The sequence below is a fragment of the Symphalangus syndactylus genome, chromosome 5 (genome assembly GCF_028878055.3).
Source record: "Symphalangus syndactylus isolate Jambi chromosome 5, NHGRI_mSymSyn1-v2.1_pri, whole genome shotgun sequence".
Taxonomy (NCBI): Eukaryota; Metazoa; Chordata; class Mammalia; order Primates; family Hylobatidae; genus Symphalangus; species Symphalangus syndactylus.
Window position 1 is genome coordinate 72016583 of NC_072427.2, and position 27849 is coordinate 72044431.

The 27849-nt window shown below is 36.9% G+C and overlaps 1 protein-coding gene across 3 annotated transcripts in view; it reads right to left on the reverse strand.

The window, feature by feature from the left end:
- Positions 1-239: 239 nt before the first annotated feature.
- Positions 240-27849, reverse strand: part of IPO8 (importin 8) — a 74063-nt gene continuing 46453 nt past the window's right edge. For all 3 annotated transcript variants that reach the window (XM_055280238.2, XM_055280239.2, XM_055280240.2), the window contains 8 exons: positions 24502-24627; positions 23727-23824; positions 20680-20775; positions 10792-11012; positions 8290-8495; positions 5330-5533; positions 3145-3261; positions 240-2208 (listed from right to left, as the gene is read on the reverse strand). In XM_055280238.2, coding sequence (XP_055136213.2) covers positions 2111-2208; positions 3145-3261; positions 5330-5533; positions 8290-8495; positions 10792-11012; positions 20680-20775; positions 23727-23824; positions 24502-24627 — 1166 coding nt within the window. In that variant the 3' untranslated portion in view covers positions 240-2110. The remainder of the gene's footprint in view (positions 2209-3144; positions 3262-5329; positions 5534-8289; positions 8496-10791; positions 11013-20679; positions 20776-23726; positions 23825-24501; positions 24628-27849) is intronic.

The following is a 27849-nucleotide window of genomic DNA, read 5'->3' on the forward strand; positions in this document are numbered from 1 at the left end:
TGCCTTTCCAGAGCTCCAACACTCTTTTGTGTGGACCTCCTGGTTCATGAGATGGGCTTTCACTCCCTACTTCTCCCCATGTATTAGCTGTTCCTGATAAGCCCTGGTTACCCTCCCAGACCTACAGTCCACCTTGCTTCAGGTCCCCAGATGTCAGGGAAACATAACTGATGGGTTATTATCAACTGCTTAAAGCACCTCCACATTTCAGAAAACATTTCACACAGAAGAGTTCAGAATCCTGGGAATCAGTCCGCATTTTATTTTATAGCACATTCATATAAGTTCCTGCATTTCCAAGGTAACCAGGTCACATTCAGGTTAGCACTGCTGGTAACAAAATCATACAACTACCCTGGCTTCAAAAACAAGATAGGGTAATGCACATTAATACCTCTTTCCCTTTAATACTGCAGAAGACAATACATCACAAAATAAAATCTCAAAAATCACATGCCTTTTACAATCCAGTGTGAAGGCATATTATTTATGTTAAAATTAGACCATGTGGAACATGAGAATAGAGAGTTTGAAAGCTCTCTAAAATTTCTCCCAATGCCATCTTTCACTTCTAACTGTCAGTTGGCACATTCAGCTTCAATGCCTTGGGAAGGGAGGGGCAGAGGAAAGCAGGGGGTCACTGAACTCCAAAACTCATGGTTTTTCAGGCTACTTCTATAGAGATTACTTAACCTAAAATTCTAAAGAGTTAATACGCATGAGGGATGGTAATATAGGAAGCACCTGAAAAAAATTCCTCCAGTCACTGATGGGAAATTTAAGCTGTGAATTTTTGTGAATTTTCAATTTCACAGAAAGGAAAATCTGTCACATCCAGTAATATGTTAAGTTCTGAAGATACATTTTCATTTTGCTGAATAAAAACCCTATGACCCATGTTCTGGTCTTGAACCAGGTCAGAAAAACACTGTAATCTCCATCTGCAATATTTCCTATAGGCCACCTAAGAGTGCAGTTGCCCCAACCCTTGAAAAGTTTGAGAAGTCAAACTGAGCTATAATAAAGACACAAACAAATTAGGTAGGAGAAAATTCAAATAGGTGAGAAAGCAAGAAGTTAGATTTGTTTGGGTCTTTTTCCTAGATTAAAAAAAATATATTATAAAATGCTTTGGACCCTAGTCCAACACAGCTGGAATGAAAAGTTATTTAAAATACAAGTCCCCATCCAGAAAGACAGTGTGCTTATGCAGCACCTTTCTCTTAGAAGTTCAATGTGCTTTAGGTATGATTATCAATTAATTACATAATTACATTATTCAGAATATACTCAGACTTACTGTTAACTCCAGTGACTAAAGAGCCCCTGCCACTTGCTGCCAAGAAAATGAGTCCTGAACTTACCAGGTTAGGAGTGAAATTGATATGTGTATTTGTTGACCCCAAAAGAAATACCACCCCTTTTCAAGGCAGAAAAAAATGAGAAGAGGGAGTAAGACATTTCTTTAAAAAGCCACAAAACATCTTATGAAAAACCAGAGCCAGTGCATATTTTATAATACAACCCCTGAAAAAAGCCCCCCAGCAGCAGGGTGAGCAGAGGGAGCAGTGAAGATTTTGAAACCAGAGTGACTTGCAGTAACTGCCTAATAATAAATTCACAGAGTAAAATGCAGAATAGTCGACATATAACCAAGGTTTATGTTGTATCTAGAAATATGTTTTATGCTTTAAAAAAAATTGCAATGCACTCCAAAAATTTTTTTTCTGATAATTCATGTACAACAGAAGGCACTGTTATCCGCATAAATCCATTGATTCTGCATGGCAAAAACCTGAGACGTGCAAGTCTATCCAATCCTCTAAAACAACCTTGGGCATTCAGCCTTTGGAACATATGGTTTGTCCTTTCCAGTCCAATGATTGTTTTTCTTTCATTTCATACTTACAGTAGCTGTTTAAAATATATATTTCAGGGTGACAAAGGTCAAAGGGGAAAGAGTAGATAAAAGTGCTGCCTAATGCCAGATGGTAACTGGTACAGCAGGAGGGCCCTAAAAGCAGCCCCCTCATTTCATCCCCTTGACCCTCACACTCCTTTTGTGAAATAAAATGCAGCGATGACATTTGGTCAGCTGATGTTCTTTCCTTCAGTTGTTGCTGGGCATAGTCCCAAAATTAAATGCGGAGAGGACTCCTTTGTTTTCAAAGGTGAAGCCTCCCTGTTGTTCAATCTTCTTCTTTGCCTCTAGCATTTTTCAAAAGAAAAGGGGAGAAGAAAAAAAAAAAGAATGCTTAAGGTGACAAAGTTGGAGATGACTCAAAGGAGCCAGATTCTTTATATGCTTAGAACTGTGAAAGAATGTGACTGGTAGTATTAGTTATCCTGCCAAAGAATAACTAAGAATAACAGACCCATGTCAATAAGGTGGTATGTTCACTACCATTGGAAAATCTGCAAAAAACGAGTGAAAAGAAAACACGTTGCAGAGGTGGATTCTACTTCACTGTCTCTACTGCTGAAAGGGGGCCCAGACTTCTCACACCAGGAGGGCTGACTGAGAATCTGCACAGAACTGAAAATCTAAGTCCATGCAGAAGAATCAGCATTCTAAACTCTAGATGTCTAGTTTGCCATGTTTCCTACTGAAATTTTTTTGTAACTACAAAATCTTTTCCAATGACAATCTACAAGTAACTACAATAATCAACATAGAATAATTCCTCCAGCTTAAAAACTGAAAATCAACAACAAGAAACAATGTCAAATAAAGCCCAACAATGAGAAACGGAGAGCATTCCATTTCCAGGAATACAAGCTCCTTGCAAGAATTCGTCAAGTCCCTTTGGCCCACGGTTGAAATGTTTAGGGGAGTGATCCAACTGATTAAGTCTCCCTTGGCAAGACTTATCCCAACCCTTACTTTGTACCTTTGCCTCCAACATAGGATAAGAATGTGAATGAGAACACTAGGAGATACATAGTAATGTGCAGGTTTCTGCAAAGCTAAAACATTATGAGTGATTAAAACAATCATACAATAATGACAATTCCTTATTATCTTAAAGGCTGAGTCTCTAACAATTTTAAAAACAGTGTTTAGGTGCCACCTGGCTCATCAAATAAGGCTGTCTGTTGGCACTCTGACACATGCACTCCACTCTGGAGGTTACTCTGGCTGACCTGCCACCGTCCGTCGGTGCTCTGCCAGTGTGTACACCTCCTGCAGTGCCGTCCTCTGATCCTCGCTGAGTGGTGCCATCAGCAGCTGGTACCAGGCAGCATCTCGACTCTGCACAGCTGTTGCATTTTGGGAGGAAAAGACAGGAGGGTACAGTGACTATTAATTTAGAGAACAAGTAGTAACATGATCAAATTACAAAGAAATTATCCCAGACAGTAAGAGACAAAGAGTACAGTACTACAACACACACAAGGTAATGAAACTTATGCCAACAAAGGATTATTTCTGAGTACCCACTTAGTACCCAGCTATGTGGGATATCAAAGGAAGGTTAGGACATTGCAAGTCTCTAGTCTGCTTAGTTCTCTGTCTCCTTTGCTGTCTTCTATGGATGTTCTCTAACATCCAGAACACCAGTACTCACTCATTACCATTTTCCTCTGGAATTTTCACACTACCTGCAGCTTCTGCATTGCTACCACCCCAAGGACTCAAATCTGTACCTCTAGGAAAAACCTTCCCCTAAGCCTCCTGGACTGTTCCATTTGAATAGCTCATCTCAAACTCAACACAACTAAAACCAAATTTAACAATTTCCTCCCAAACCTTCTATCTCTCCATTTATCTCACCAGTTCTATTAGTCTCCCAGTCAACCACTGTACATCCTTAACATCCCTGAGCATGCCCTCTCCACACCCAAAGCTCTGCTTCTTTCTTAATGTCTTTCATCTATATGCTGCTTTCCATCAAATGTCACCCTCCCCATTCCAGGTCTCTATACATCTAAATTAATAAAGTGAACTTCCAACACTTGGCTCCCACATCTAGTTGTTTCCAGTTTTTTCTGCACATCATCCATCACCGGATAACTCCCCTGAAGTGAATTACCACATCTACAAGGTCACCGCCTCAGAACACAACTTTCAACACTATTCCAACGGGCAATGGGATGGACCACCTCAGTCCAGAATTCAAGGCCACTATAGCCCAGCCCAACTGTATCCCTTCACAGTCTTTAAGCAGTGGCCCCTACATGCTGGTTTAAAGTTGCTTGTCACTTGAGAAGCATCTTTAAAAGTACATCTCCTGAGCTCCTACTCAAGACCTAAGAGCTTCCTTGGTGATTATGACACACCCATGTCTGGAACTACACTAGGCCACATCCTCCATATTTCCATCTCCACGTTTATGCTGTTATGTTTCCCATGCTTTGGAATATAGTTTCCTGTGTTCTCTGCCTCCAATTCCTGTGAATTTCAATAAAAACATCTAGGTAGTTTTTTCTTCATTAATGCTATTTGTAGCGACACTAAAAAACACCAATATATTAAGCTAATATTGCCTTATTAGTAACAATATTTACATGTAAGGATGTTCATTTTAATAACCCTCATAATGGCAGAAACATTGGAAACAATCTTAAATGTCCCACAGTGGAACTAAATTACAATATAACTATGGAAATACTATCTAACCATAAAACAAATAATCTATATTAATGAGATTTAAAATAATTTATTTGATTAATAATTTTCTAAATACCCTCAATGGCTTGTTTTTATTCTGTAAATTTTCCATTTCCATTTTCTACTAGGTTACTGGTCTTACGCATTTGGGGATGGCCTCTGTACACTGTGTACATTACTCCTATTATGCGCATGTGGCAAATATTTTCTCCCCCCCAATCATTTATGAGTCCTGTAACTGTAATTATACTGTTCTTTGTTGTATAAAATTGGCAAATTACTTACAAAGTAAAAAATCACTCTCTTATGGCAGCAATTTCATTCTAGGGATTGTGAATAACTAATAGGTTGTTAGCCACAATTGTTAAGCAACGTATGCCTGAAACACTTCATTCTTTGCTATAAAAATGCTTGCCCATTTATGCCTAAAGGATGAACAATATACACAGATACTCCATATATTACTTTTGCAAGGATAACCTACAGGCTCACCCTGCTACTTCTCAATGATGAAAGTTGCTAGGATTGGGTGACAGGTGTTTCATTATTTTAATTTCTATCATTTCATGTATGTGTGTTTGCGGATTTCTATCATAAGAATAAACAATAAATTTTTTAAAAGAATCTAGACCAATCTTGGGCAAATATCAAAACAGGAAGAAATGAAGAAAGAGTTTAGGAAAAAAAAATCAGAAGATGTGGGGAGTAAAGACATACTTATCAGAGCTTGTGTAAAAAACTGATATTCATCCACACTATTGTCAAGGTCAAGTGGAGTACTGAACCCCTCAAGCGCGGTTTCTTCCAATACTTCTTCATCCCAATCATCATCTTCCTCCTCCTCATCTTCACCTCTTCCATTATTTGACTGCATTGCTTGAGCAGTTACATTTGTCTCCTCTTCATCACTTGAAATCTCCTCTGTGAACACATTAATTATTTAAAAGGAATCAAAACACATAAGGACAAAATATAAAACTTCACAACAAAAACCAAAGACTATAAAACTACACTCTGGAAAGGAAAAAATCTTCCACAAAATTTTAATGAAAATAAATCCTATCCCTGGTCTAAAGAGGAGAGTCAAAAAATAAAAATAAAAAATAAAATAAATAAACCTTATCTTTACTGCAGAGTTTGCTAAGTTGAGAATGTCCTTATCCTCCTCACTGAAAACAAGTTCCCTAAACCTGTTATCCAGATGAACATTACTACTGTTAGGCTATGCAAGTTCATTAATACAAGAATATTATTCAATTGCAGATTTCAAAATTAACTTTGTTTAAAAAAAAAAAAGTGACTGTACAGTCAGTGCATGTGTTTTAAATAATGACTTCCTATTGAGAATTCAGTCCTCTTAATTAACTGAGTTGATTATAAACTGCTTAGAAATGCCCAAATGAGATCATTTCTGCTAGCAGAAACAGTAAAAATACAGATCCAGCCATCCCACTTCAGGATATATATCTAAAATATTTTAAATCAGTACGTAGAACAGATACTAGCAGCCCTGTGTTCATCGCAGCATTATTCACAATAGCCAAGTTACAGAATCAACCTAAGTGTCCATCAACAACAGATGATAAAGAAAATGTGGATTCTTTAAAATGAAACACTATTCAGCTTTTAAAAAGGTAATTCTGTCAATTCCAACAACATTGATGAACTTGGACATTATGATAAGTGAAATAAGCCAGGCACAGAAAGACACATACTGCCTGTTCTCACTTATACATAGAATCTAAAACAATCAAACTCATAGAAGTAGAGAGTAGAATGGTGGTTACCAGAGGCTGGAGGTGGTGGGAATGAGGGAATGTTGGTAAAAGGGTACAAAGTCTCAGGAAGAATTAGGTTTTTGTTTTGTTTTGGTATCTATTGTACAGCATGGTGAATAGAGTTAATAGTATATGTACATTTCAAAATTGGCAAGACTGTAAATTTCAAATGTTCCCACCATTAAAAAGGATATTTAAGGTGATGGATATATTAGTTTGATTTAATCATTCCATATTATATTCACAAATCATAACATCACTTTGTACTCCATAAATATATAATTTGCTAATTTATAATAAAAAGAAATAGCAAAAATGTAAAGAAAAATAGTTAGCTACATGTCGCTTGAAAAGTTAAAAACTTGAACTACATTATGTATCACCATGGATTCTGTATCTATTTTCAGTGTCAATCTGTTCCTAGCAGTTAGACTGTAACTGAAATACTGGAACAGGAAGGCAGTAAATGCAGAACAAAAATCAAGATAAGAGAGAAATCCTGGAGTAAACCCAAACCAGGTAATATTAACCTAAAACTAGTTCTATTACACACCATATTGAAGCAGGTAGATTGAACTAGGTAGTTTTAGGAATAAGGCACTTAACCATAGTTTGGACCAAATACACAAAAAAATGAATGGCAAATTATAACTATTAATACAAAAAGACTGAGAAATACCTCCACTAGTTAATCATTCCATACTTTAGTAGGAAATACAAGAAAGTCTGGGATATTACTAGAAAATTTTCCCTCAAGCCGTATAGTATAAGCCAGTAAAGAGTTGCCATACTTTAGTAGGAAGTACAAGAAAGTCTGGGATATTACTAGAAAATTTTCCCTCAAGCCGTATAGGATAAGCCAGTAAAGAGTTGCCAAAACAAGAAATTAGAGATCATAACATACTGGAAAAAATAAAAGAATTCTACAACTGTCGACACACGGTTAGCTAAAGACAAAACAGACAAAACAAAAATCACACATGCAACACCTCTAATAAAGAAGCATTTCTTCAAAAGACCTACACAGATTTCAGAAAAACAAATTAGAAGCTCGGGAGGGAAGAAAGGGTAGTTTATAATCCCTGGTATATGAACAAACTGGGATGATGCCAATTAAAAGTGTTTTAAATCTATACATGCTAAAATCACAGAATTTAGCATCAAAAATAGAGCTGTATGTTTACCAGGAAGAGTTCTGATTTTTCTCAGCTAACGAGGTATCTGTTTTTAACCAGGAGAGGAAAAACTCCACCTGGAATTGGAGAATGCTACTTCCTAGTCTCTAGCAAGTAGCTCCACAATCTCATCATTAAACAAAACAAAGGTCTAATATTCAACTCTAACAATCTTATTCCGATTCTCAAGTATATCCACTTCATTTATGTACTTTACCTTAATTTATATTTAAATCACAAATATCTCTCTCAAATATAATTTTTGATAATGAGTTACCTACGAACCATTCCAAAAAAAGAAAAAAAAGAAACTCTCTACTAATCTGTGGTACTAACACTTCCGCTCTTAATGTAATGATTCATTTAACTCATGGCTGCTGCCTTGATGAGGCTGTTGGCACAAACAAGAAAGTTAGATACTAGATTGCTAACTTATAGTCAAGACCATTTGATTGTTATAAATGTGTTTCTTGATGTTTAACAACATCTATTAGGCTCCATAAAAAATCACTGAGTATATTAGGTGTCAGAAGGTGCACAAATCTAAATTTATATCACATGATACAATTAATAGCAAGTCAACCAAGCCCAAAATATTTGTTATATGTGCAGCAAGCCAAAGAATGTAAATCTGTTTAATGTCTCCATATAGACTAGTATTCAAATAAAATGCATACACAAATCAAAATCAATTGTAACATTCATTTCAATTAGAAGACTTTACCATTTTCTTCCATATCAGCTTTCTCTGCTTTTGAACGATCTTCCCGGTTTACCAGTTGTCTAGTAGCACAGACCTGCTTTAGGCCAAGGAAAAGGAAAAGAATTGAGGGAACAATCTGTCCCACCACAGCATCTACTGCAGGAGGTCGATTTTGCAATTCCAAAAGGATACTCAGTCCTATTATACACATCTTCCGGTCATGATGCCTGCAAATTTTGAAGAAAAAAAAATGTAGACATGAGAAGTGGAATAAAGAACAAATTCTGGAGAAACTACAAAATGAAATGTCCAAGGCATACTCTAAGGTTCATCTGTTGGTATCATACAGAGACATTCCCCGTTTTGTACTGTATGAAATCCTGTGTAAATCAAATTTTGTAAACCAATTATTTTCAAAGACCTACTGGGAGTCTGCAATTAACATGGTGAATCTTGCTGTAATATCAATTTATGATTAATATAAATGTTATATATGGGCCTTGGCATAAGGAGTTTTAATAAAGCAGAAATACCTATACTTGACAGCATAAAAGTCCTATACAATGGTGGGGGGGAATGAAGAGTTTCTTAGACTTTTCTTCTCAGCACACATAATCTACCCAAACCCTAAGAGGTGAAAGATGTTTCAAAAACTCAGCATCTAGAGTAAGATAGTAAGCTGAACTTAATGTAAGCAGTCTACTAAAGTCCTATGCTATAAAATAGCATAAGAAAAATATAAGGACAAGAAAAATTTTATTCAGAAAGAAAAAAAGTTTGACCAGTAAACATCAGACATTTTTCTACTAAATGCTTCCTCTAAGTTGCTTAAAACTAAAAAATTAAGAATTAAAAGATTACATTGGCAAAACATTCTTAAAATTTTAAGTGTGAATAAAAAATTCACTTGCAGTGATTCCATGTGTTTAAAGTGAGAATAACAAATCCAATAATGAATATTCTACAGGCTTCTGTTATTCTTCATTATTTGCATTCCTTGATTGATTCAAGTCACTAATGCCCAACTAGTACGTTGTAACAGAACTGTACTTGACCTGAGGACCTTCTCATCCATGCAGCCCCTAAATACATGCCACATGGATCACAGCAGAAAAGATGATTATCAAGCAGAGCTCGAAAGAATCCAAGGAAGCACAACCCAAGGACTCCCAGTCTACACAATAGCAGGGAGGCTGCTTCCAGTGCTAATAAAGACATAAGAGAAGCAACCGCTTAACTTTAAATGACCAAATCTCTACTCCCTAAATATTTCTCAGAGACAACTTTAACAACAATTTCTTTGAAAGTATGTTCTTCCCTTCAAGGTTTTAATAAAAAATCTCAATCAGGGATAAATTCCAGTGTCCTGCAAGTAGAAAAATTAGAACACGCATAGCAGCTTGTAAATATGTTCCCCCATTCCTAACGCCCCATCCTAATCCAGGCCTCCATCTTCTCCTGCCTGTGGCAGCAGTGTCTTAACCACTGTGGGGAGTCTGTTCCTCTCAGGAAATTTTTCTAAATGATCTCTCACAAAACTTAAAAAGAATACTATTAATTTCCAGGTAGATATTAGATAGTATTTTAAAACAAATTAGACAGCTAGCTCAATTTCTAGCACAACACAATCACTAATCCCTGTTGAGTGACCTGAGGTGCGCACATAACACTAGTTGGAATCTCACTATTCCTATTTTTTTGAGACGGAGTCTCGCTCTGTCGCCCAGGCTGGAGTGCAGTGGCACGATCTCAGCTCACTGCAAGCTCCACCTCCTGGGTTCACGCCATTCTCCTGCCTCAGCCTCCCATGTAGCTGGGACTACAGGTGCCCACCACCACGCCCTGCTAGTTTTTTGTGTGTGTTTTTTTAGTAGAGACGGGGTTTCACCATGTTAGCCAGAATGGTCTCGATCTCCTGACCTCGTGATCCACCCGCCTCCGCCTCCCAAAGTGCTGGGATTACAGGCGGGAGCCACCGCACCCGGCCTCACTCTTCCTGTTTTTGAAAACTAGGAGAGTGCTTCACATAAAACCAAATTCTCCTACTGGGGCAGCACCTGGGCTACAAATAACAAGCCTTCTGACTCCACTTTTGAGAACAGGCATCCTTGAGATCTGCAAAGCGTTAACCATTCTGTGACATTACATTATATCTTTGCCAGAGGGGTACCATCCTTAGAAATCCGACTCCATTTAGAATGTTTTACCCATTGACACTTAATCATGGAACCCAGACAATTAATTCTTGTTGCCTAGAGATACAATGATACACTTGTGTTAAAAAAAAAAAAAAAAAAAAAAAAAGCAGGAAAGGGCTACATCAAATTTTCAGAGCCTGCATTCTTTCCACTAGATTACCCTGCTGAAATGCATTCTTAATCCTCTAAAAATTAAATATTAACAATACACTAAAAGTAATTCCTAAGACATGAAAATTATCTTTGTACATGCTATTATATGCAAATATTAAAAAGCAAACTTTCCAGAAACAGAAAAGCAGTGTAAAATCCAAAAGACACATACCCAAGAAAACAATCTGTATCATTCATCCATTGATTTATAAACTGTACAGTGATAGGTCCAGGGTTGTGAGGCAACTGAATTCGTTCTAAAGTGTGCAGCAGCAAATCAGGGTTGTAGTACAAGGCAGCAATTGCAACCTGAAGACACATAGTACGAAGCTCACTAGTTTTGACCCCTCGAGTTAATCTCTCCAAAACAAGTTGAACGAAGAGTGGAATGCACTAGAAGACAAGCAAAAGAGGGTCAACCACACAGATAGCCCAAGTAACTTTTATAGAAAGCTGAATATTGGCAGAGCATTCTCAATAAATAAGACAGTCTTAATGGCAATGAGACTTTTGACTAAATCATTTTAGAGGTATTTAAAAGATTTATATTATTATAAAAACCTAGAGAGACTAAATAGACAAAAACAATCCTATAGCAGTGCCACATAATCTCCTTCCTTCTTAAGTAAATTAAAGTCAGCTGAAGATTGTCCTGTAAGAGTCCACGCTTAAATAGTGTCAATAATCCCTATGTGGACACAGCCACTTGCACATCTAAGGTGAAATCACTCCATGTCATTTTCTTTGACAAATTAAATTGGAAATAAATAAATGGGACTGAAAATAATTATGATGTAATCAGATTGTTTTTGAGAAAGAAAATTCCTGTTGACATAAGATGAAAAAGGCTGAAGAAAAAATGGTGGAGCCTGAACATTAAAATAAAATCTGACTCCAATTCTAAGGTGCAATATTGATGAACTAATTTTACTAGAACTATTTCCCAATGGTTATTTTCAGTTAAAGGGGATAAGCTGAAATGATTTGTATAAAATAAAATCTGAGGTCTTACTATAAGCCCCCATTTAAATTAAACTTTAAAAAAACAAGGTTTTGTGTAGAAATTTAAGAGTTATATTTATTATTTTCTTTTTAGTAGGCCAAATTGCATATATATTTGGGTCAGCAGACTATTAGTCTGGTTTAGGATAACATATTAAATCAAAATACATGACTACACATACTTTTAAGACTATAAAGCTCTTTACAAAGATGAGATAACTAGTTTAACTCTACGTCTACTTATGCTGATACAACATATTCTGTGTTCTAATTTGAGATAACACATATAAGCTGTGTTAAAAATTATTACCATGGTCAAATAATTAGTTGTGGATAAACGCAGCCACAAGAAAATATAAATTAAGTTTGAAAAGCTCTTTTTGAGATGTTTTAAAACTAAAGTTTCAAAATTACAGCTAGATGGGAGATATAAGTTCTGGTGTTCTTTAGCACTATGGGATGACTATTAGTTAACAGTAATACATAGTTTCAAATAGCTAGAAGGAGGACATTGAATGTTCCCAACACAAAGAAGCCATAAATGTTTGAGACAATGGATATGCTAATTACCCTGATCAGATCACTACACATTGTATCAAAACATCACTATGTGTTCTATAAACATACAATTACGTCAATTTAAATAAATAGAAAATAAAGTTTCATTTTAACAAATATTTGCTATTACACACAAACCCATAAGAACATAAAGGAATTGCGAAGTTTTAGAACTAGTAAAACTAAAAGAATTCCATTATATTAAAACAAAATCGATTATGGAAGCTGGTTGGACAACTACATAAATGCACAATTAGAGCACTGTGCAGCTGCAGAAGCAATGCGGAATATCTCTATATGCTACTATCAAGTGATCTGCAGGATATGTTACTTAGTGTAGAAGGCAGCACAGAAAATGTATAGTATGCTACTATTTACCTAAGAAGGCAAGGACAGAATATCTATTTTTTGTTTTTGTTTTGTTTTTTAATGAAAGGATGAACTAAAACTAGGGGAAGAAACGGAGAAGGAGAAGAAGGGTAGAGGGATAGGGTGGAAGCTGGACTTCTCTGAATATACCTTGTCTTATAAATTAGACCTTAGAACTGTGTCTATGGTTCACATATCTGTTACCAAAAAATTAAGCTATTTCTTTTTTTTTTTCTTTTTTGGAGACAGAGTCTTGCTCTGTCACCCAGGCTAGAGTGCAAATTAAGCTATTTCTAAAAATTAAGATAAATTGAAGTAAGTGAATCAACCAAATGAGGATTATTTTAATAACTTTAAAATTTAATTACTTGACTGTCTAGTGGATGAACATATCTTACAGATAAAAAGAGCTACTAAAAAAACCAGCAGTAACCATTTCTTGGTAATAATGTTGGTATAATTAGTCTGAGACTAAATGTATCCATTAATGGGATAAAGCAAGCAAGTAATTAAGATGAGAACTAGAATTTTTGGTGCGGGAGACACAGAACAGAATCAAGTAGGTTAAGGATAAAGAATGTAGTCATGAATTTGAATTAGAAATATCTGTGTGTGGCCAGGCGTGGTGGTTCACGCCTGTAATTCCAGTACTTTGGGAGGCTGAGGTGGGAGGATCACCCGAGGTCAGGAGTTTGAGACCTGCCTGACCAACATGGTGAAACCCCTGTCTCTACAAAAAATACAAAAATTAGCCGGGCGTGGTGGCAGGCACCTGTAATCCCAGCTACTCAGGAGGCAGAGGCAGGAGAATCACTTGAACCCAGGAGGCGGAGGCTGCAGTGATCCGAGATTGAGTCATTTGCACTCCACTCCAGCCTGGGGTACAAGAGCGAGACTTCATCTCAAAAAAAAAAAAAAAAAAAAAAAAAAAAAGAAATCTGTGCATATTAGAGTATTAGAGACATGAAGATGGAAATCATAGGTACGGGGACTCCAAAAGAGGTAAAGCAGAGAGTGGGGCAAGGGTTGAAAAATGATCTGTTGGGTACGGTGTTCACTATCTGGGCAACAGGTTCAATGGAAACCCAAACCTCAGCATCACACAATATATCCATGTAACAAACCTGCACATGTACCCCCCAAATCTAAAATTAAAAAAAGAATTATCTGTGTACATTAATGTTTTATTGACTAAAAAAAGCCAAACAACATATTTCTTGGCTCTATTTTGTAGAAACAATGACCAATCCAATATCAACGAATATATATATATAGCGATATATTAGATATATACATTAATATGCATTAGTATATATGTAGCTAATTATATATCAATTTATTAATATGATCTATAAATGGTATATATTATATATACACGTATATACTATACATATATATATGTTTTAGATATATATGCCTAGCAATGAATATCCCTTGTGCCCAGCTTGTAGTCTTGAATACCATTTCCCAGGCTAGGACGAGACATCTATAAGATAAGCCTGGAATATCTAGTCATACCAAGACAGCAACAAAACTACCAAAGACTATTAGAATCAGGTTAAAAGGGCTCATAAGACAAATTCAAGAGGCTCCTATGGGACAAAAATGAAACTATGTATACTTAAAATACACTGAAACACATAGAGTAAATTTGGATCTATACATTCATAAGGATACTAAAAATTTTAAAAACCAAACAACGTAATAAAACATTTACTGATCATCTTTGGAGAATGCTAGGTAAGAAACTTATCTTGCATAATGGTAAATAAAGTGAAATACTCAAGCTGTTTCTCAGCGTAACCTGATAATTTATGAGAAAACATTTCTCTTTATAGGAATATTTCACCTAATAAAGAAGAAATGACAGAATTAGAAGATCACCATCAGCAACACTAACATCATGAGAGACCACCAGACATACTGTGCCTCCTAGTAAAATTACACACCATCACCCATGAAGTGCATGAGCCGAGATCGTGCCATTTGCACTCTAGCCTGGTGAGTCAAACCTGAATCCAAGACAACACTAAATGTAATCACTAATTTACAGGAAATTTAGAGAAATGGAATGCCAATCAATACAGTCCTTCAGCTGTACTTGAGTGCACTGTAATGGTAACCTCACTAACAGTAGAGATCACCTTGTGTCCTTAACTTTCTGATACACAAATTCTTGAATACTACTATGGTCTCGACATGGTTTGTCCTCCCAAAACTCATGTTGAAATTTGATCCCCAATGTGGCAGGTTTTGGGAGGTGGGGCCTAGTGAGAAGTGTTTGAGTTATGGTAGTGGTAGACCCCTTATGAATGCCTTGGGGCCATTCTCCTGTTGTGATGTAATGAGCGACTTCTCACTATCATTCTGGCACAACTGAATTACTTTTTGTGGGAATGAACTAGTTCCCATGAGAGTAGGTTGTTATAAAGCAAGGACACCCCTGGGTTTTGCCCCTTCGCATATATCCACTTCCCCTTTCACCTTCCACCACGTTGTGGTACAGCACAGGCCATAGCTTGCCAGCTTCTGGCATACAGAACGGATTCTAAAGTCTTTGGCATGGATTTATTCTATAGTCTTCTGAACCTCTCCCCAACCTATGTTTCCATTATTAAAGCCTATAGCTCAGAACCCTCCAAAATCCAGTCAACAGAACTAAATACTTCTTTAGCCCCACTCATGTCTTGTGCTTTACTACCTTCTTATTTTGTTAACATCATAATTACTTTTCACCTCCACTATATCACCTAAAAAGTACATAATAACAAAGGGGGGAAGAGCCTTCAAAGATACCTGTCGGGGACAGGTGGTAGTTCACATCTGTAATCCCAGAACTTTGGGAAGCTGAGGCGGGAGGATCACTTGAAGCCAGGAGTTAGAGAGTGGCCAAAACCACAGAGTGAGACCTCATCTCTACAAAAAATTTGAAAATGAGCTGGGCATGGCGGCATATGCCTGTAGTCAGTCCCAGCTACTCAGGCGGTAAGATGGGAGGATCACCTGCGCCCAGGAATTTGAGGTTACAGTGAGATACGACTGCACCATTGCACTCCAGCCTACGCAACAGAGAGAGATCCAATCTCCATAAAAAAAAAAAAAAAAGTTTTTTAAATAAATATCAGTAAAACGTTATGATTTTTTAGAAAGGTCATAATTTTTTTTGTCACTAATACCCCAATAAAGCTTGGGGGTAGGCAGAAGTCATTCTCAAAAATAATGAAGATTTTGGTGGTAAGTAAATAAAAGGAAGCTCTACTGAGAGCAAAAAGATGGGCCAGCAGTTCACCAGAGATGGCCAAGGAAGGAGACAGGCAAAGCAAGTCCCCTCAGGTCCAAACAAACCTCAAAGATGAATTTTGCTTTTTGGGTTTTTTTTTTTGGAGACGGAGGAATTTTGCTTGTCACCCAGGCTGGAGTGCAATGGCGCGATCTCGGCTCACTGCAACCTCTGCCTCTGGGTTCAAGCAATTCTCCTGACTCAGCCTCCCAAGTAGCTGGGATTACAGGCGCATGCCACCATGCCCAGGTGATTTTTGTATTTTTAGTAGAGACAGGGTTTCACCATGTTGGCCAGGCTGGTTTCAAACTCCTAACCTCAGGTGATCCACCTGCCTCAGCCTCCCAAAGTGCTAGGATTACAGGCGTGAGCCACTGGGCCCCGCCACAAAGATGAACTTTGAAAACAGCAAATCGGCCATCATAATGCTTAAAGAATAAAATAAACTACTGTTAAAGAAAGCTATGAGACAGTATCTCAAAGATAAAATTACAGTAAAGATACAGGCATTGTAAAAGAGAACCAGGCCAGGTGCGGTGGCTCACGCCTGTAATCCCAGCACTTTGGGAGGCTGAGGCAGGTGATGACCTGAGGTCAGGAGTTCGAGATCAGCCTGGCCAACATGGCGAAACCCCATCTCTACTAAAAAAACAAAAATTAGCTGGGTGTGGTGGCGCACGCCTGTAATACCAGCTACTTGGGAGGTTGAAGCTCGAGAATCACTTGAACCCAGGAGGCGGAGGTTGCAGTAAGCCAAGATTGCGCCACCGCACTCCAGCCTGGGTGACAGAGCAAGACTTTATCTCAAAAAAAAAAAAAAAAATTCTGGGCCGGGCACGGTGGCTCACACCTGTAATCCCAGCACTTTGAGAGGCTGAGGCGGGCGGATCACGAGGTCAGGAGATCGAGACCATCCTGACTAACACAGTGAAAACCCGTCTCTACTAAAAATACAAAAAATTAGCTGGGCGAGGTGGTGGGCACCTGTAGTCCCAGCTACTCGGGAGGCTGAGGCAGGAGAATGGCGTGAATCCCAGGGGCCGGAGCCTGCAGTAAGCCGAGATCGCGCCACTGCACTCCAGCCTGGGCAACAGCGAGACTCTGTCTCAAGAAAAAAAAAAAAATTCTGGACTTAAGAAGTGTAAGCAAACATCTCAAATCAATAATCTAACCTGTTACTTTAAAACACTGGAAAAAGAACAACTAACGAAAAGCAAGCAGACGGGAAAAAATAAGGATTAGAGTGGAAACTAATAAAATGGAAAAAAGAAAAATAGAGAACAAAACCAAAAGTTAGCTCTTTGAAAAAATCAAAATTGATAAACTTTTAGTCAACTAAGAAAAAAAAGAGAGAAGACTCTAATTACTAAACCCAGGAACAAAACAGCGTCATTACTATGGAGCCTACAGAAACAAAAAGACATAAGGAAATACTATGAACCATATGCAACGAATTAGATAAATTACCTTGAAAAATTCCAAGATGCAAACTACTGAAGTGAATTTAAAAAGAAATGTAAACTACGAATAGATCTATAACAAATAAAGAGACTGAATTGGCCATTTAAAACTACTCACCAAAAACAAAACAAAACACAGATAAAAATAGGCCCAGATAGTTTCACTGCTCAATTCTACCAAACATTTAAAAAAGAAGAGCAATTCTTCACAACTCTTTGCACAGAGAAAGGATGAATGCTTCCCAGCTCATTCAATGAGTCCAACAACACTCTGATACCAAAGCCAGATAAAAAACATCACAAGAAAAGAAAGTTAGAGATCAATATATATTATGCACATAGACACAAAAATACTTTTTAAAAACTACCAGGAAATTTAATCTAGAAATATATACAGAGATCATATTTGATAAGTGTGATTTATACCAGGAATGCAAGTTTGATTTAAAATCTGAAAATCAATTAATGCGATACATCTCTATTCTAAAAAGACAAAAACCACATGATCATCTCAACAGATGCAGAAAAAAGCATTCAGCAAAATTCAACACCCTTTCATGATAAAAGCAACAAGTTAGCAACAGTCAAGAACTGAACCTGACAAAAGGGCATACATGAAAAGCCCACAGGTAACATCAGACTTAATGGTGAAAGACGGAATGTGTTCCCTCCTAAGACCAGGAACAAGATGAGATGTCTCTTTTCATCATAGCTATTCAATATTGCATTCCAGCTTCTAGCCAGGGCAATTAGTCAAGAAAAATAAGAGGCACCCAAACTGGAAAGGTAAAACTCTTACTTGTAGATAATATGATCCTGTTTACAGAAAATCCTAAAGAATCCACTAAACCACCATTAAAACTAATAAATCAGTTCAGCAGGGTTGCAGGATATAAGATAAACATGCAAAAACAATTATATTTCTATACACTGGCAACAAACCTGAAAATAAAACAACTCCATTTACAATAGCGTCAAAAAGAAAATATATAAAAATATTTTAGGAATAGAATTGAAAAACTTATACTCTGATAACAACCAAACATTGTTGAAAGAAATTAAAGAAAACCTAAATAAAAGAAAGTTACCCCATGTTCAGGGATTGAAAGACTATTTTTAAAACAGAAATACTTCTCAAACTAATCTACAGATTCAGCACAACGCCTGTTACAATCCCAGCTGGCTAATTTACTGAAATTGACAAACGGATCCTAAAACTCGTATGAAAATTTAACAGACCCTGACTAACTAAAACAATCTCACAAAAGAATGCAGTTACAGGACTCAAACCTCTTGACTTCAAAACTTACTACAAAGCTAAAGTAATAAAGACAATGCAGTACTGGAATAAGAACAGATAAGTACATAAATCAAGTAGACTGAGTCCAGAAAAAACCCTCACATTATAGTCAACTGATTTGACAAGAATGCCAAAACAATTCAATGGGGAAAAAATAGTCTTTTCCACAAATGGTGTTGAAGCAAATTCATAACTACATGCAAAAGAATTAAAATGCAGACCCCCTCCTCACACTATGTACAAAAATTAACTCAAAATAGATCAAGACCTAAATATAAGAAAAAAACTATAAAACTCTTAGAACAAAAGAGGATAAATCTTCATGACACTGGAGCTAGCAATGTTTCTTAAATATGACAACAGCCGGGCACAGTGGCTCATACCTGTAGTCCCAGGACTTTTCTACAAAAATTAGCCAGGTGTAGTAGCACGTGCCTGCAGTCCCAGCTACTCAGGAGGCTGAGGTGGGAGGATTTGGAGGTCAAGGCTGCAGTGAGCCAAGATTGTGCCACTGCACTCCAGCCCAGGTGACAGAATGAGACCCTGTCTCCAAAAAAAAAAAAAGAAAAAAAAGACACCAACCACAAGCAATAAAAAAAAAAAAAAATTAATGGACATCATCAAAATTAAAAACATTTGTGCTTCAAAGGACACCATCAAGACAAACTGGGAGAAAATTTTGCAAATGATACCAGATAACAGGCTTCAATGTAGAATACATAATGAACTCCAACAACTCAATAAATAGACAAATAATTACAAATGAGCAAATGATCCGATTTTAGACATTTCTCCAAAAAAAGATATACAAAAGGCTAATCAGTACATGAAACATGCTCAAGATCATTAGCCATCATAAAAATGCAAATAAAAACCACAGTGAGACACTACTTCACAAATGAAATAAGTGCTGGCAAAAACACAAAGAAATTGGAACCCTCTATCATTGCTGTAGGAATGGAAAATGGTGCAGCTGCTTTAAAAACAGTTTGACAGTCCCTCAAATGATTAAACACAGAATGACCATATTCCACTCCTAGGAAATGAAAACATATTCACACAAAAACTTGTACACAAAAGTTCCTAACAGCATTATTCATAACAGCCAAAAAGTAAAAATAACCCAAATGACCAACAACTGATGAATGGATAAAATGTGATTTAACCATACAATGAAATATTATTTGGCATTAAAAGAAATAAAGTACCAATACACACTACCACACAGATGAACCTTGAAAACCTATGACAAGTGAAAGAAGCCAGTCACAAAGGACCACATATAAGATGATTCCATTTACATCAAATGCCCAGAATAAGCAAATCTATAGAGACAAAGTCACAGTGGTTGCCCAGAGCTTGGGGCGAGTGACTGTTAATGAGTTTTTTGGGAGAGGGGTGATGAAATGTTCTAAAATTGTGATAACAATTGCACAATTCTGTGAATACATTAAAAACCATGTACATATACACTTTAAATGGATGAAATGTATGGAACGTGAATTATATCTCAAAACTATTATAAGAAATACATAAAGCAAAACTTATAGAAAAGAAAAATTCAATTTTACTTGAAAATTTCAACATTTTTCTTAGTTATTGAACATACCACAATAGTATCAAAAATTGCATTAATCTTGTTGAAACAAAGATTAAAAATTTATAACTTATGAAAAATATAAAGTATAAAATTTAGCCTTTTAAAATGGTCAAGAAATATTTTTTTCTATAGTACCTTAATTTCTGGTTAGAAAAGGTACCTAGGAGTATTTAAATAGGATACACAAAAACAAAGGGAACATGAAATCTCTGAGACGCCAGCTGAGTAGAATTTACACATTTCCTTCATTATTTTTTTGATAGTCCCTTACATTATTACGTATTTTTCTGTGCATACCTTTTTCAGCTACAATGCAAGGTACAGTTTCCAAACTACCTGGCTCTTTTTCTCAATTAAACAGGATTTGCACCAGAAAGCACAATCTACAGGCTGTCCTTTCCATTTTTCATCATAATATAAATGAAAAGTCAAGCAGGCATGTAAACTTCAAATGTAACCGTCAAGTAAGGCACTTTCCAGACATACATTACCTGATCAATTCCCCTTCCTTTGCACTGAAGAATGATGACTTCCAGAAGTTTAGCTGCATGACATTCTGCATCTTCTCCTGCATCTCCACATAGTACCTGCAGTAATTACAATTTAGCTCAGCAAAAAGTGGCACTGCATAGAGGTTAATCAAGTCCACATGCACAAATGTCCCATATAAATTCAGCCATAGGAACCACAGCTTTGCTTGCTGTGCAAGTTTACCTCACCAACCCAAAGAAAAATGGTCAAAATAAATTCCATCTATCATCTCATTTCTTATAAGGAGCAATAATTCACTTATTTGACTTTGGATTAATAAAGTAGACTATATGAGCTAATTTTCCAGATAAATGAAGCTTCCCTTTAAAGGCACCAAAACTACAAAATGAAATCAAAACCAAAACAAAATAATCTTCTTATTAAACAAACTATTTTTCTGTTCCTTTTGAATCCTGGTCCCTATGAACCCATTTTTTTCATAACCACCATAATTTCATATTACATACCTTTCAATTCTCCAACATGAACTTAATAATTAGGAATATTTTTCATGGACACTGTAACCATTTATAACTATACAATATGACAGTAGGTGAATATAACAAAGTTATCAGACAGTTCCCCTATTATTAATTCTGTATTTTCACTATTATAAACAATTCCACAATGTAAATGTTCATACATAAAATATGGAATATGACTGCCTTATAATAAGATTCCCAAAAATGTTCCTAGAACATGCCTATATTAAAAATTGTTTAAGGTAAAAAGAATAAATTAATAATTCAAATATAAGACATAAGAAAGAGAATGGACTTAAAGAAATAAGGGTGGGCCAGAAATTTAAAATATAGACAAAAAGAGGTAACAGAGAGAACCAAAAGCAAATTCATTGAAAAAAAAGACTTAATGAAGTAAGCAGCTTTTATATAAGTTATTTTTAAGTAGAAAAAAAGCAAAACATTAAAAATATTAGGAAAGAGACATATACAGACAAAAGACAGATTAGAAATAATACTATAAAGAACATTATATTCTTTACATTTAAAAACTCAGATTAGATGATTTTCTAGAAAAATAAAATTTAAGAAAAATAAATTAAGAAATTCCAGATAATTCTGACAGATTTAACATTCTCGTTTAATTTCATTCTCTCCCAAAATGCTATCAAAATGACAATAAAGAGATTTTAAAGATGTACATATACAAAGACAGAAAAAAGTAGAGATAACAGCAATAGACATTTTGGAAGCTGGAAAGTAGTGAGCTGAATGATAAGCAGATATCAGGCAAAGCCAAGAGTCAACTGTATTTACATAAATTTAAAATGCTATCTCTAGGACAGTATATCACAGTCTAGCTTCTAAATGTGAACGGACTCTGGAACCAGGCTGCTTATGTTAAAACCGCAGCTCTTCCACTTATTAGCTGTGTTTTTAGAAAAGTTACTTAACCTCTTTGACTGTCCCCATCTATAAAATGGGAATAAAAGAACCTACTTCATGGGGTCGTATGATACAGAAAGAAAAATAATTACTCCCTTTTCTCAAAATTGCATTTACTTGGGGACCGTTTGTTTTGGTTTGCCAAAAGGAAAGAAAACAAAAATGTATCTTGTAATTTTTTAAATGGGCTCTGGAGTCAGATTAGGTTCAAATCTGGCTCCAACACATAGTAGCTATGTGATTACAACTATTTCCTAACTTCAGGCACAGTGCAAGAAATTATGTCTTAGTTTCCTTTTGATACAAATGTGATACCTTCCTCATACTGTCATAAAGGTTAATATTATAGAAAGTGCTTAGAAAATCGCTGGTATACAATAAGAATTCAACAAATATTAGCTAGTATTAAAACTAGAATTTCATATTTGTAAAAGAATATGAAATATAACTACTTGATAAGGAAATCATTGTGAATATCAATTTTACTATATCTGTAAGTATACAAGGAAGCTGTGAATTACTAATGGAATACACAGAACTGTTTTACTTGTTTTCTTTCCCTCTTTCTCTATCAGCTACCTCTCTAACAGGGAAAACTGAAGACTGCCCGGTGATTATGATTTAACAACATGGGTTATCCACAGAGGTAAATGAATCATTACGACTCACAGTTCAGCCCCTTCATTTTATACCTGAAGCAGCTTACTGACTTCCCAAAATTTCCCTGACTCTTTAGAACTGAACTGAGACCTAGATCTAAACCAGAACTACTGATTATCAGTGCAGAGCTCTTACCAGATTTTGGGTACACCCCTTCTAGTGAGGAAAACAAAAGTGTGTTGGGGGGGTTGTACGCTAGCTATTTCACTCCCAGCTCTATGGCCAAACTTTTTGGTTTCTGGTTATTTGAGCTTTATAAAATCTGCCGGCCAGCTTTATGCAATATAGTTTCAGTTTCATATTTATATGTGTGTGTGTGTGTGTGTGTGTGTGTGTGTATTTACTTATTTATTTACCTAAAGGAGAAGAAAAACGTTATTTAGCCAAAGATCCCAAAAGATAATCAATAGTGGGCCAAATCTATCTTGTGGCAAAGACAATATGGTAGACAATCATGTTTGTGTATAAGGATAACAGTAGCCACTATGTAGATTATAGATTATAGATTATCTTGTTAAATGATGCTTTTCCAACTATTATAATTTTTATCTTATGCTGTTTATGCTCAAATTACCTACATCTAGTGACTTCCAATATATACATTACATGAAAAAATAAAAAAGATCATTCCATTTGTCACTGATTAACAAAACGTGTGGTAAATTTTCCTAGCACTTTAATCAAGTAGAAAATTCATGTCCAAAGGAAAAAAACAAAAAGTAAAATGTACAGATATAGAAGTGGCAAACATTCATAAGCACGACACACAATATGAAACTTTCAAATCCCAAAGATCCTTTTGAAAATACAAATGAAAAAATATATGTTGATGAAGATAATGCAGAACTAAATGTGTAAGAAACAAACTGAAAAAGTATCCTGAAGCAAAACGGGCAAACATTAGTAAGAACCACTGAAACAATAGATTAGGACATGCTTACCTTCCTACACATTGTAAAAAGAATTTCTAAATGTTTTGGATTTGATAGTAAGGTATCTGTATCTATTGTCACATAATTATGCAGGAGAGGCATCATGTCTGAAAAAAAATCAAAATCCCAATGAGACTTGAGTGACAGGAATAGAAATAAATTATTCCCACTGAAATCATATTTCTGTAGCACCCACACATTAGTATATTCCCATGCAACCACAAAAGGCTAGAAATGAAAGGAATAAGTCTGATGTGTATTTATAGATGGAGAAAATGTGGAGCAGAAAGACTAAGATGATCATCATTTATGCAGTAATTGTGCTGAATTTTTTCCCTTTCTCCACTGCACACTCATCCCTATCTGACATATTTTATATTTTCTGGCTCATTTGTCTGAGTGATTCCCTACCCTCCCATCATCCCCATTAGAATGTAAGCTTCAAAAGGGCAAAGCCTGTTTATTTTGCTCACTGCTGGATTGCTGAGATTAGAACAGGGCTTGGAATATAGTTGGTGTCCATAAGATACTTATTAAATTAACATTTGGATATATGTTCTGGTCATAAACAAACTTAAGACTCAATAAGAAATACAGCCTACCTCCTCTGCCTATATACCTAGGGCTGAAAAACACTGCTACAATAGCCCCAGCTTTTATGTGACCAGGAAATAAAAACATTTTCTAATCAATATTGGAATCATATGTGTTTTTATTTCAGGTGTCGACAGGAAGTAACATCTAGACACAGAAAAGCAAAAATTTCATATGGTCAAAGCCATACCTGTAAAGTATTCAAAGCAATCCTGCTGAAACACTTCATATAGTATACCTAGAAGCTGCCACATTTGAGGGGAAATACTGTGGCAGGTTAAGCTGTATGCCAGGGAAAGAATTTCTTCATAGAATTCTAGAAGAAAGAAAATCTCTAGTTAGAATGCTAGGAAATAGCAAAAGTTAAAACAAAGACCACACACAGAGGAGGGTTTAGACTACCTACGCACACAGAGTCCTCCTCTATCCAATGTACTCATAAGCCTCCTTTTCTCAGTATTTGTATCTTCGGCTATATATCTGCCCCCTTCCATTTCTTACCAAGACCTGCCCCTCTGTTCTATAAGGCAAGGCAAAAATTTGTTTTCACTAAACTTTCTTATACTATTGAAAAAATAAAGTTTTTTCTATTTTATAATCTATATTTAAAAAACTGTATTAGAAATAGATACAAGAAGGAATAGATTATCACTCCTCATTTATGTCGAGGATTTAAAATGCACAAATAATAATATTCTTTGGACAGCTTAATTATATCAGACTAAAGTATCGACCTATCTCAAATTTATACTTTCACTGACAACTATATACTAGGCAGTATTTTGTCAATTTACATAACTTGTAAAACATACAGTATTCTTCAAGTTAATCAAGACAATAAGACCCACTATAAAGTAGAAGAGTTCAAAGGAAATGTTCTTATACTCACAAATATCATTATCCTCCATCAAAAGTAAATTATAGCTACACGTACAGCCAGGAAACACAAATCTCAACAAAAATTTCAAATAGTTCCTACCATACCACTGAGCAAAGAAGTCTCACTTGAAAGGTTTTTCCTCTTATAAAAACTAGTGTTCACCCTGGAAACTTGATTAAAGTTTCTCTAACATTACTTAAAACTTAGGGGTGGAGCCAAGATGGCCGAATAGGAACAGCTCTGGTCTACAGCTCCCAGCCTGATCGACGCAGAAGACAGGTGATTTCTGCATTTTCATCTCAGGTACCCGGTTCATCTAACTAGGGAGTGAGAAACAGTGGGTGCAGGACAGTCGGTGCAGCGCACCCTGTGTGAGCCGAAGCAGGGCGAGGCATTGCCTCACTCCAGAAGCGCAGGGGTCAGGGAGTTCCCTTTCCTAGTCAAAGAAAGGGGTGACAGATGGCACCTGGAAAATCAGGTCACTCCCACCCTAATACGGCGCTTTTCCAACGGGCTTGGAAAACGGCACACCAGGAGATTGTGTCCCGCACCTGGCTGGGAGGGTCCTATGCCCACGGAGTCTCACTGATTGCTAGCACAGCAGTCTGAGATCAAACTGCAAGGTGGCAGCCAGGCTGGGGGAGGGGCGCCCGCCATTGCTCAGGCTTGCTTAGGTAAACAAAGCAGCCAAGAAGCTCCCACTGGGTGGAGCCCACCACAGCTCAAGGAGGCCTGCCTGCCTCTGTAGGCTCCACCTCTGGGGGCAGGGCACAGACAAACAAAAAGTCAGCCCTAACCTCTGCAGACTTAAATGTCCCTGTCTGACAGCTATGAAGAGAGTAGTGGTTCTCCCAGCATGCAGCTGGAGATCTGAGAACGGGCAGACTGCCTCCTAAAGTGGGACCCTGACCCCCGAGGAGCCTAACTGGGAGGCACCCCCCAGTAGGGACAGACTGACACCTCACTCGGCCGGGTACTCCTCTGAAACAAAACTTCCAGGGGAACAATCAGACAGCTGAATTTGCGGTTCATGAAAATCTGCTCTTCTGCAGCCACCTCTGCTGACACCCAGTCAAACAGGGTCTGGAGAGGACCTCTAGCAAACTCCAATAGACCTGCAGCTGAGGGTCCTGTCTGTTAGAAGGAAAACTAACAAACAAAAGGACACCCACACCAAAAAGCCATCTGTACATCACCACCATCAAAGACTAAAAGTAGAAAAAACTACAAAGATGGGGAGAAAACAGAGCAGAAAAACTGGAAACTCTAAAAAGCAGAAAACCTCTCCTCCTCCAAAGGAACGCAGTTCCTCACCAGCAACAGAACAAAGCTGGATGGAGAATGACTCTGATGAGTTGAGAGAAGAAGGCTTCAGACGATCAAACTACTCCGAGCTACAGGAGGAAATTCAAACCAATGGCAAAGAAGTTAAAAACTTTGAAAAAAAATTAGATGAATGTTTAACTAAAATAACCAATGCAGAGAAGTGCTTAAAGGAGCTGATGGAGCTGAAAGCCAAGTTTCGAGAACTACTTGAAGACTGCAGAAGCCTCAGTAGCCGATGCAATCAACTGGAAGAAAGGGTATCAATGATGGAAGATAAAATGAATGAAATGAAGCAAGAAGGGAAGTTTAGAGAAAAAAGAATAAAAAGAAACAGACAAAGCCTCCAAGAAATATGGGACTATGTGAAAAGACCAAATCTACGTCTGATTGGTGTACATGAAAGTGACGGGGAGAATGGAACCAAGTTGGAAAACACTCTGCAGGATATTATCCAAGAGAACTTCACCAATCTAGCAAGGCAGGCCAACATTCAGATTCAGGAAATACAGAGAACGCCACAAAGATACTCCTCGAGAAGAGCAACTCCAAGACACATAATTGTCAGATTCACCAAAGTTGAAATGCAGGAAAAAATGTTAAGGGCAGCCAGAGAGAAAGGTCGGGTTACCCACAAAGGGAAGCCCATCAGACTAACAGCGCATCTCTTGGCAGAAACTCTACAAGCCAGAAGAGAGTGGGGGCCAATATTCAACATTCTTAAAGAAAAGAATTTTCAACCCAGAATTTCATATCCAGCCAAACTAAGCTTCATAAGTGAAGGAGAAATAAAATACTTTACAGACAAGCAAATGCTGAGAGATTTTGTCACCACCAGGCCTGCCCTAAAAGAGCTCCTGAAGGAAGCACTAAACATGGAAAGGAACAACCGGTACCAGCCACTGCAAAAACATGCCAAACTGTAAAGACCATCAAGGATAGGAAGAAACTGCATCAACTAACAAGCAAAATAACCAGCTAACATCATAATGACAGGATCAAATTCACACATAACAATATTAACTTTAAATGTCAATGGGCTAAATGCTCCAATTAAAAGACACAGACTGGCAAATTGGATAAGGAGTCAAGACCCATCAGTGTGCTGTATTCAGGAAACCCATCTCATGTGCAGAGACACACACAGACTCAAAATAAAGCGATGGAGGAAGATCTACCAAGCAAATGGAAAACAAAAAAAGGCAGGGGTTGCAATCCTAGTCTCTGATAAAACAGACTTTAAACAAACAAAGATCAAAAGAGACAAAGAAGGCCATTACATAATGGTAAAGGGATCAATTCAACAAGAGCTAACTATCCTAAATATATATGCAC